Raw genomic sequence first — 12,559 nt, forward strand, 5'->3', positions numbered from 1 at the left:
CCAAAATAACACTTATTATTTTAAGGAATTCTTTGCAATTACTTAGAGATGCCACTACTTATCTTACTATCATTGGTATTTTTCTCAAAAGAATCAGTGTAGAACACTTTTATGTGTGAGAAAAGTACAGCTCAACACACTTAACTTTACCTCAAGACAATCTATAGATTTAGACAATAATTTCTTCATTCGTTAGTTCTTTCTTTAGCCATCGGCAAAGTCAAGTGTGTCAAGATGTATTATAATATAATGTGTATGCATTAATCTAATAAATAATTTGCTTTTCACCTTGTGCCACACTTTTCTTATCAACTTTCTGAATGTCTGTTCTTTTGACCATTTGAAAGGGGATATCGATTTGTAATTAGTTCTCATTCAGTCTTTACAGCGTGTGCTAAAATAATGTCACTATTATCGTAAACTTTCTGAACTAGCTGCTCTTTCTTCATGCTTGAAAGGGCTGGAAGGTTTGGTACATTGTAGTTTTTCAATATCAGTTTCAACTGAGCTACCGTATACTTATCAACATTAGAGTTGTTAATACGAGCTACTACCATCGCCGTATCCATCATCTCCCCATCTTCAGCTCCCCCCGCAGCCACCCTCTTGTTGGGTTTGCTGCTATTCTGAGACCTTTTGACTGCAGATATATTCATAGAGCCAAACAGAGACTGGAAATCTTCTTGCAAAGATCCTAACCTGTTATTCTGTACCTCGATGTAAGGAAGAGTTGTATCTTCTATCTCTTGTGGATTAACTTCTTCAAGAGCCAAGGCTTCAATAGCCCTGTACATTGTTTGAAGTTTTGGGTTCTCGAACATATCCCCGTTAAACTGAAACTTCAGTTTGTTTAAGATATTTTCCATGCACGTCAACTGTTCCACGGTAGCTTCGCTACCAACTTCCAGTGGTAGTTCTTTAAAGTCATCAGAGTAAGGTAAGTATATGACGTGAAACCCGTCGGGCTGGTCCCGGAAGTTACTCTTCACCACTCTCTTTTGCGGCACCAGAGCTACGAACCTCGCCAAAGAGAAGCGGCGACTTATTAAAAGGCAAATGGCCACTCGGTCCAGGGCCAAGCAGCGATCACGCAGAGCGAGGAACAGCTGCGACGAACCATCCACTATTGAATCATTTGGGTATATAAACGAAGATGGTTTCAAATACCACTCTGACATTTTCAAAATGGAAGAGGATTTAAATCCCAGCACTTTAATGCAAGGAGGACCCGCAAAGTTATTCAACTCATCTCGCTCTTCACTTGTGAAAATAACACTTCTTTCTCCAAATTCTACAACATTCTTTAAGTCAGCTTTTAAAATGGGAACTGATTGAGGATTAGTTTTAAAAGAATCTTCAATTTCGTTGTATCCCCCAACTTGCCGTTCATCTCCAGGGACAGTCATCCACGAACTAGAAGCCATTACAACTTCATTGTTGTGTCGGTCAAGCTTTTCTTTCTTGGGAGGCTTTTGCTCAGTGCTCAGGGAATACATTCCCACTCCCAGCACCACATCGGGGCCCAAATACATCTTCAAGATAGCGGAGGCTCTTTTCCTGTGATTATTATTCCAGATTAAAGTCAGAATGTCGCTGGCATCTAGCACTGGTTCCGGAGGCTCCCAGTCCATGTTAGGCTCATCGCTAATAACTTTCCCTAATTCCATGAAAAAGCTGTCGGCAGAGACAGAATTAGGAGACACATTGACAATATTAACAGAGATGTTCAATTCGCGGATGTCGGAGGCTTTCTTCAAGATGGCCTTGTGGGAAGTGGGGTCTGGTGGCTGCAGGGCGCTTAGCACGGTGATGGTCTGGTCGCTCATCTTCTTGCGACACCCGGAGAACATGCGGCTAGCTTGCCAGAAGGCATCAGCTAAACTAAAGTGCTCAGTAGCTCCCCACTTTCTGTTGAAAAACTCCTCCAAACACTTGATGTCTTCCAAGTCAGGTTCCTTGAGGGGGATTAATTGTTTCACATTTTTAATCCCTTTATTGTCGTCTTCCACTGTTCCAAATAGTGAAATACCTATTAATTGCTTTGGAGAGTTTCTCATCGTCTTTTTCATGAGGTTGGTGCAAGAAGTGAACAGGATGTCGATTGGTCTTTCATTGTCCACATATTCCCACATAGGAGGAGAGACATCTACCAAGAGAACACATCCATTTGTTCCCCCAGATGAATATTCTTCACTTTCGTCGCCTGAATCCATTATAATTCAGTATGCATATGCCTTTAAGTATTACAACATTGACCATTGATTCTCTAGGATTGACTGACTAAAAGGTTATCTTTATTGTTATCAGATAAAGCTTAGATCCACCTTCTTAGTTATCTTTGATGTGACATTGCTAACAAAAACACTGATACATATATTATGTCATACTATGTATACATATATGGATGATAATGTCACACTTACTACCAATAAAAGAACTTGTTGAAGATGAACTTGTAAAAACATTGGGGCAAAACTGAAATACTACTCTCACAGTAAACAGTACTCTTTATCTTTATTTAATTTCATTGATAAAAATCTCAGCTCAGGAAGTGTGGTGAACGCGTCGCTCAGAGAGTGGAAACGCGACCTGCGGTAAAAATCCCAAGCCAAGGTGTGAGCTACCAGGCTTAGGTAGAATGACACTGGGGAACAGCGTCACGAACAGTGCCTCCAAGATACAGGGTCGCACCTTGAATTATTTATACCTTACCCCAGTACTCTTTTTCCCTAGAAACTGGTGGGGCAAAAATGGACCATTCAAACAAAAAAACTAGTGGACTTTGGGGAACCTAGGGAGAGTTGAATGGAGAGCTAAGGCCATCTCAGTGGACTCTTCCATCATGGGGCCATCAGGGAATCCAAATAAAGAGGTCTTCGGATGGGAAAATCCATTACAGCTACAGGTTCATCTTTCAAACATTTTAACAAAACAAATACATACACTTTTCAAAGAATTTCATCACTAAGGACGGGTTGTTTCGGAGAATTTGAACAATTCATCAAATTTCAACATTCATTTTCGGGTTCTGTTAAAGTCCTATTCAAGTTCTGTTGTAATATCATTATAGGCTAGTTGCTTGACATAACTGAAATAAAAACAAAACTTGAAAAAATCTTTCATAGAACTTGAAAATGAATGTTGAAATTTGATGAATTGTTCAAATTCTCCGGAACAACCCGTCCTTAATATGTAATAAAATAATTTTGGTACCTATTTTATCACTTGTGAAATAATTATATTTAGGTACCTAGGTGATTTATCGCTTTTCTGAATAATCAGTTACAATTTTGAAAAATGACACTTAAATTTGAGTTGAGCTGTGTACTCAACTGCGACACGGTGCATGCTCGGTTGTAGACACGAAAACCAGGCTCTAGTGTGCACGCTAAGGCCAGCACGCCATTGTAACGGTACAGGTTTTACAGGACAGGACACAATCTCACAGTCATCAATGTACCTATCACCGACAGCCAAAATCAGGAAGTATTGATATTTTATTAACTATTTCTACTTCTATTATATTTTTTCTTTTTAATTTAATTAAATAATGTTTAATTAGCTTTAATAATTTTTAATTTCAAATTAAATTATTGATTTTTTACTTGCTTACATTATTACCTATCATAAAATGCATACTATATAATATCGTACATTTAATACATCTCATGTACTTAATACAACTCATGTACTTTGTGCGCAATGCATTTGGTATCAATAAACACAATTTTAGTTGATCAACTCTCTCTTGAATGATACTTGATAGCATATTGACAAGTCTGAACCCGCTTTCAACAAACTTCACATTTTTTTCAACAATTTTTATTGTCCAAAAATGTTGATCGGCTAAAATTGAAACGTCTGAATCCGCTGTTAGTGCGGTGGACTGTAAAGTGAAAACGTGTAGTGACATCTGTTGGAACGACAAAATTATTAGTTTGGTGTGAGTACTAGCTAAAAAATGTATATAAATATCAAATCTTTTTCAAGAATTATAATATCGTTCCATAGATGTCACTACCCATTTATGACAAAGTGACATCTGGCAGTGATCTAATCCATTTTGGTGTGAGTGCTAGCTGAACTAAATAGTTGTGCTTTCTAACTTCTTACTAAAGATGTCACAGCACGTTCTTTTTTCCGTGACATCGTCATATTTCCGTGCTTGAATTTCGCACGAATTTTATTACATATTATATAAAACATTTCCTACAAGAAAAAAAACGATCCTTAGTTGAACCAAATATCCTATAATATAATACGTCCCACTTCAGTAAAATATTGACAATATCAACAACGCTGGCCGCTAGAGACGCGCTAATGTGGCATAATGAAGTTATTTATTTATAATATGTGGCATATTCCTTTCAATGGCGGCAAATTAAATTTATTTAGTTCTTGGTGGCTGTGTTTTGCGCTTTATAATTTGTATTATGATCAATGTTGATAAATGTATCATTACAGTAGTATTTAATAACATATAATATATATTTATGTAATATATAAATATACTAGTGGATTCCCCGCAATGCTTCGGTATTTCTAATGTCTTTCTAAGGCGTCCCCGACTTCTGCTACCATTTAAACATCTCAAAACACTCCTGGCACAAATAACAACAAACTTTGAAATTTTCAGCGATATCGGTAGACATCATTTTTGGAGTTTTGCGAGCACAAACATACGCAGGCTGAATTTTTATATACCTACATATTACGATTAGAAACCAGTTGGAATTTAACTCATCCATTTGAAACGCATGTTATAATATAAGACGTTGTCCTGCCACAGACCGCCTTCCACGTAGTGAAGTTAAAAAGTAGTTGTATGTATTTTTGGTGGAGAAATCTAAAAAAAAAACATAGTTGAAAATCGTTTTTTTAGATCTTGACAACAGAGCCACCTATCGGGCCCAAAATTATCCTGTATTTCAAGCTGAAATCAACCAAACCTATTCACAAAATTTCATTGAAATCGCAACAGTTTCGGAGGTGTATGAACACAGTGACACGTGATTTTTATACATATATTAAGATATGTATTAAAAACGTCCTAAAAAGTAGTTTCTGTGTTTGCAGTTCACGGATGTAATAATTACAAACAAAAAAATTACAGTTTGAAAGGTTTTTATTTTTTTATTCTTCAAAATAAACAGTTTGTCAGCAGGTCATGTTCACAATATTAAGTGTACAAAAAAATGCACATAAAACGAGAAGCCACCATAAAATAGATACAGAAGAATAAGATTAGTTGGTGAAATCAGGGGCGGTCCTATGCGGGTGCAATTGGAGCAGTGCGCTGCAGGCGCCAGATTACCAAGGTGCCGATAATACCTAACACCAAAAACATCGCCCTTGAGATTAATTTCATTAAAACGGCGCTATACAAAAATACAAATCATCAAAATATTATTGATTTCTGTGGTCACCTACTTATCCCTTCCAGCGTTTGAGGGTCATATATTACCGGGCGTCCATATTTAAAAAAGTATTTTTATATTTTTTTCTGTCATGTGAAAATACATATTTTTTTTAACGTTAGAAAGAGAAATAGTTATTCTTTCCAGTTTGTTTCAAATATTTATACTGGAATCCATTAATAAAATACTAAAAATAGCCAAAATGATTGGTTGATATTTCGCGCCGATATCGTAACAATCGGTTTAACTTTTAAACTATTATTTTTTATTATATGACCGAGATAAAAGTGAAGGTACAGTTTTTCTACAAATTCTCCAAACAAAACGAATGTGTTTTCGAAATATCGAGTTCTCTCAATTTTTCTATAATTGGAGTGAAAAATAAGAAAAAATGTGGTTAGCAATAACAACATTTTTTACGTTTGATGTTAAAATTTTATTTTTTAGAAATAGTAATGATTATTTTAAATGCATACACCGCAAAGATAATTTTATCTAGTTTCTAAAATAGTATTTGTTTATTTACTTTTGGCCGTGAAAATCTTAAATCTTATTTAATTTTATTCATTATAAAGTAGTCCTAAATTTTAATTGACTTTCTGAAAGACTGTATTCTAAACATTCTAAACGACACGAGACGAAGGTATGTAATTTACTAATATATGATATTTTTACAAAAAAAAATAACGCGAGTTAGAGTTGAGGACAGATTATAATTCTTTGCGCACCCATTTGTGGCATTTGACAGAGATGAACCATTAGCCATTAGGTTTAAGAGTAGTTAGTTGTGTGGTTGCTAATCGGATTCGGGGCCGGTTTAGAGATTAGGATTTTGTACGTGAACTCAGTTGAAGGAGAAGAAGCTGTTGTTGAGGAGAGGAAAGGGTTAGATGGAGAGTTGCTGGATAAAGCCCCACCAATGGTTTTTTGACAGACGGTTATTATTTAGAAGCCTGCAGAAAACACAAGTTCTGAGAGGTCATAGAAAATTTAATATTTTTTGGAGAGATTGTTTTAGGCAAGAAGAGCGATGGCGGAATGAAAGCCCGAGCAGTTGAAACATGTAGGTGGGAATGAAGAAGGACATTGGTCAGCTGTGTGGTTTTCTTCACATTTAAAACATCTGACGGGGATCTGCATGCAGCTTTGGTGTGACCAAAACGGCAGCAATTGAAACATTGAGTGGTGGGATAAGTGTAAATTTCAACCAGTAATGAGTTGAAGAATAAGTTTGTATCAGAGGGAAGAGATTGTCCTTCAAAGGTGATGATGACAGATTGGGAGGTTTCCAGGAAATGTTGCCCTCAGAGGAGTCCTTGTAAATTAGCCTCCTGGGATTGGGATTGCCGTTATGTTGGGGGGTTGAGAGTGAAGATAGAATTTCTGCGATGGACAGATCGTGCGAGTGACATTAAACGTGGGAATGTAAGCCTTGAATTTAGAATTTGAAGATATGAATATGTTTTTAATAAAGTTGTTGGCGGCTGATCCTGTGAGGAATCCTACGGAGATTTGGAATCGATCCCCGGCTTTTACATCTCCAGGCTTAATAGAATGGTTAGTTTTCGAAAAAGCAAAACAAAACAACCGATGACAGCCAAATGTTATTGTTGCAATCTAAATAATCGTTACACTTTGTATAATATTGTTTAGGATTGCACAAACCTCCCCACATTCCGGAATAAACTCGTTAGTATTATTATTAGAACACAGTTGTCATGATCAGTGTATTATACACACCAGTTTGTTGTTTAGAAGTAATACGATGCATTTTTTCGTAGTAATGCAGATTTTAATAATCTGGTGCCGTCACGGATGTATTTTTGCACTTTTATACAATACAATAATAGTAGTGATGTTATGCTGACGTTTTATCTTAGTGTTCTTCAATAAGCTTTTAAACTCAATAATAAAAAAACTTCTCATGCCGCCATATAGAATGCAGTGCCCGTTGAAATAAAACTAGCTCTTTGTGATTAGTGGCGTCACACATTGCCTTACGAGATTTAGACATTTGCAACCATAACTTGATATCATATAAAATTCAGCTTAATAAATTAAAATACTTTTATTTTATTCGATTTTTTTGTTGTGAAAATTACATTATTATCACCCGTAGTGAATAGTATAGCTATGCGAAAAGTTGTATTTTTTCTATTTGTTTTTAATTTTATGTATTTCTTTATTATGTTTATTTTTTTGCCATTTAATATGTTGTGTAGGTAAAAAATACTAAATCAACATTTAACTCAATGGAACTTAATTGGTCTAGAATATATGAATGTTTATTGTTATATTTTTTTACTGTACGACTGTTTGCTTCCTAAATAAAAAGAAATAAAATAAATACGGAATCCACAGTTTTGGTCCGTTTTACGGAGACCCAAAATTTTTTAACTACTATAACAATAAAAAATATGCTGTTATTTAAATTAGAAGGTTTTATTCCACAGATCACTAAATTAGGTAAGTGGGTACCTACCTAAAACCTTATATTTAATTTACGTGATGTTGTCAATATAATTTAATGAAGATATGGTTTCCCGTTACGGTAAAGTTCGGTGCAAATCTTTGCAATTTACACCTCACTAGGTAGGTACTGTAGATAAATATTGTCGTATTATGCTATGTTATATATGTCTAGTCTGAACTACCTCGCGGGAGGTGGTGCCGCAACTTGGGTATTTGTATTAATCATGATGTTCATGTGAATTTGTATTAATTGTGTTTCAAGCAAAATTTTCAATAGGATATTTATAACTTTATTACCTAAAATACATGTAATGAAGAAGAAGACAAGAATGCAACGTGTTCGCGTTTCGTAATTAAAAGACCGACTATTTTTGCTAACTTCGGGAGGTGATTCTATATGGTGGTAGAAGTAAAAAAGATGAATGCCTTATGGGAATATGACTATTTATGTTTACAGGTATATGAGGTTAATCTTGGGCGATTCGTACATTCCTATAGTTGTGAATTGAGTATATTATTAAGATCAAAGATGTGTGTATTAAAATGAAATGACTCACCGAAGTTCAATTGTAGTGGTTTATTATAGTATGCACAATGTTAATAGTAGTGCTTTATTATAGTGTGCACGATGTTAATAGTAGTGGTTTATTATAGTATGCACAATGTTAATAGTAGTGCTTTATTATAGTGTGCACAATGTTAATAGTAGTGGTTTATTATAGTATGCACAATGTTAATAGTAGTGGTTTATTATAGTATGCACAGTGTTAATAGTAGTGCTTTATTATAGTGTGTACAATGTCAATAGTAGTGGTTTATTATAGTATGCACAATGTTAATAGTAGTGCTTTATTAAAGTATGCACAATGTTAATAGTAGTGCTTTATTATAGTATGCACAATGTTAATAGTAGTGGTTTATTATAGTGTGTACAATGTCAATAGTAGTGGTTTATTATAGTATGCACAATGTTAATAGTAGTGCTTTATTATAGTATGCACAATGTTAATAGTAGTGCTTTATTATAGTATGCACAATGTTAATAGTAGTGGTTTATTATAGTGTGTACAATGTCAATAGTAGTGGTTTATTACAGTATGCACAATGTTAATAGTAGTGCTTTATTATAGTATGCACAATGTTAATAGTAGTGCTTTATTATAGTATGCACAATGTTAATAGTAGTGGTTTATTATAGTGTGCACAATGTTAATAGTAGTGCTTTATTATAGTATGCACAATGTTAATAGTAGTGGTTTATTATAGTATGCACAGTGTTAATAGTAGTGCTTTATTATAGTGTGTACAATGTCAATAGTAGTGGTTTATTATAGTATGCACAATGTTAATAGTAGTGCTTTATTATAGTATGCACAATGTTAATAGTAGTGCTTTATTATAGTATGCACAATGTTAATAGTAGTGGTTTATTATAGTATGCACAATGTTAATAGTAGTGCTTTATTATAGTGTGCACAATGTTAATAGTAGTGGTTTATTATAGTATGCACAATGTTAATAGTAGTGGTTTATTATAGTATGCACAGTGTTAATAGTAGTGCTTTATTATAGTGTGTACAATGTCAATAGTAGTGGTTTATTATAGTATGCACAATGTTAATAGTAGTGCTTTATTATAGTATGCACAATGTTAATAGTAGTGCTTTATTATAGTATGCACAATGTTAATAGTAGTGGTTTATTATAGTGTGTACAATGTCAATAGTAGTGGTTTATTATAGTATGCACAATGTTAATAGTAGTGCTTTATTATAGTATGCACAATGTTAATAGTAGTGGTTTATTATAGTATGCACAATGTTAATAGTAGTGCCTTATTATAGTGTGCACAATGTTATTAGTAGTGCTTTATTATAGCGTACAAAATGGAAATAGTAGTATAATAGTATATAATTATAGTGTGCACAATGTTAATAGTTGTGGTTTATTAGATGGAAAGATGATAATAAAAAGAACGGAATGAAATGATGTGAACTTTACAAGCAGGAGTGAAGGAATGAATCGTAAATAAACCACTGAATGAATAATGGTAAGGTTTTTTCGTAGCTATCGTTTGTCGATTTACCAACATTTCTTCTTTAGCAGTCGTGGCCAGTAGGTAGCTAGCATGTTATATTTATAACAAGTAGCTACTTACCTACAATCTTTTTTCGAATAATGAGTACTCATACGGAAAAACAGCGGTATTGAAATAACACTGTTTTTATGCAGATCCATTCAAATTAAGGCACTTATTCCAAAAACGAATTGATTTATGAAAAATGGCGATATTTTTTCTTTTACGCGTATTTTACTCAAAACTTATGAATGAAAAAAAACCTTAAATACAAAATATTTTAGTAACAAACTGAAAAAAATGGTGTAAGTAATTTATTTTAATACCTTGTTACTTATTAATTATTACATATTATACATTAATTAGATTTTAAATGTGTATAATATGTTCACTAGAGTCAAATGTTGAAAAGGTTAAAAAAATAATCATTTTTTATCCATTAGTAAGAATCTCTTTTAAATGATTTATCTGTTGGTACCTACATAAAACATGTATTAAACCCGTTGTTATTGGATGACATCACCACAAGGGTTGCCAATTAGTGGGAAATTCCCCAAATTTATAAGATTTTTCAAGAATTGGGTATTTGGCGGGGAGAAACTTTTTCTGGGGAAAATGCGGGGATTCTGAAAAATTTTTGATTTTCCTACAACGTTGAAAAAAATATTCACAATAATTGTGAGAATTTACTATAATTATAACAAATTTCTGGTTTAAAATTATGAACCGAAGAGAAAATTTGAAAATGAATAGATAGTAAAAAATAAATAATTATTTCAATAGAATTTTGTTTTATTTTGGAGGTAAAGGTACTAATGGAGAATTTGAACATCTATTGTAGGTATTTTAGAACATATGCATTGACAACACCACGTAACGAATACCGAAATAGCATAATTTCTTGATTTCCATTATCCAACGACTTTGAAAAATAATGTTTAAATTTACAAGCAGGTTTACGAGAAATTTCGTTTTCTTTCGCAGCAATTTTTCAACCCAATTAATTTTTTAAGTCTCGAAATTCTGAAAATGACCAAACAAATAAATGCTAATTTAAATGGATTTTATTTCATTTAGAAGGTAGAATTATACATGGAAATTTTGGGGAAATTGTAGGGAATTTTCAATTCGGGGATTTTGAGAGATTTTGGAACTTGTGGGTATTTTAGAACTCACGCATCGGCAACCCTGATCACTACAAATACCGTTAATATCATCGAAAGTAGGTACACAATTTTATTATTCATGCTTTGTGTTGGTCTGCGATCGTATCTAAAATATTATTACAAAGTCCACAAAATTAGAACGTAGCGATACTTTGATGGCAAAAGGTTATATCTGCCAGCGACATAATTTTACAGGAGAGCAAAACAAAGTAACAGGTACATGCTCAAGTCTTTATTGAAATCGGCTGGGTTAGTTTATAGATAACTCGAAGTATTAAAAATAACGATTTCGGTAGTTTATCTCTGTGTATGTGTGTAACTCCGATTCCATGACCTCTAGAACCGGTATTTGCTTTTATTTTCAACATTGGAACTGATTGTGGGAACTGTTCAGAAAAGCGATAAAGTGGCAACCAAATTTTTTTTTGTAGTTGTCTGTGGTACCTATGCAAGAGCAACGAAGAATATGATGTGGAATTTCGCCAATTATTTATGATTTTTTTATGGTAAAAAGTTACATTTATACTCAGGTTACAAACAACAGTTTTAGTTAGTTCAAGTGGCATGGTGTGATTAGCAATCTTCTATTTCTATATCATTTAACCAGACAATATAGTATTATTTGAAACACTTTTGTAAGAAAGAAAATCACAACTATAACATTTTGCCACCACAATACTAAACTAGCACCTACCAAAGACTGGTCGCAATGAGTTTGGTAGGTACCTAGTAAAATTAGGTAGAAAGTAAGAAACTTAAAGAATACGTGGACAGAAGGCAATCACAATCAAACTTCAAATAATCATTATTCATTATCCGTCATTACAGGAAATGCGGTTGACTCAGGGGCGGATTAAACAATTTGGAATTAAAAAATTTGGAATTAAACAATTTAAATAAACTTTTTCGTTTAATTATTTGAAACGATACCTATAGAGAAAATGAACCATTAATATATCCGTACAGTTAGCAGTAGAACGAATCGAGTTCAATACTCACAGCTGGTATTTGTTATCGACTTTCTCCTAGAATTATGTATTATCGTGATTTATTTTTGGGGTAGTATGCTGTGTTACCCAACCCCAATGTTTCGGACAGCGTTACAGTATCCATATCCACATCTTCCCTGATGTTGGACACTGTAACGCTGTCCAAAATACATAATACCCCAAAATTAATTCGGGATAACTTAATACTTTTTTGGTTGTGAAAATATCAAAATAGAGTTATGTAAACTTAAGGTCTCTTAATTTTTTAAATTTAATTTGTGACCCCTTGTAAATAAGGCCCCCTACTCTCCTGCGCGCATTCAGAGTACCAGTAAATCTGCCCCTGGGTTGACCACTTCTGTTTGACCACACGTAACACAGGTAATACTATATACAGGTATTTACTCATTACAGAGGATGAGACTGATTCGTCAGGCG

General features: G+C 33.8%; 1 protein-coding gene across 1 annotated transcript; it reads right to left on the minus strand.

The window, feature by feature from the left end:
- Positions 1 to 110: 110 nt before the first annotated feature.
- Positions 111 to 2,160, minus strand: LOC149418460 (DNA repair protein Ku70-like). Its single transcript, XM_089638504.1, has one exon. The coding sequence runs from the start codon at positions 2,130 to 2,132 to the stop codon at positions 372 to 374; it is 1,761 nt and encodes a 586-aa protein (XP_089494630.1). The 5' UTR covers positions 2,133 to 2,160; the 3' UTR covers positions 111 to 371.
- Between the last annotated feature and the right edge of the window lie 10,399 nt (positions 2,161 to 12,559).

This window comes from Hesperophylax consimilis, chromosome 13 (genome assembly GCF_061612785.1).
Source record: "Hesperophylax consimilis isolate HC1 chromosome 13, BYU_Hcon_1.0, whole genome shotgun sequence".
In the NCBI taxonomy this organism is placed as follows: Eukaryota; Metazoa; Arthropoda; class Insecta; order Trichoptera; family Limnephilidae; genus Hesperophylax; species Hesperophylax consimilis.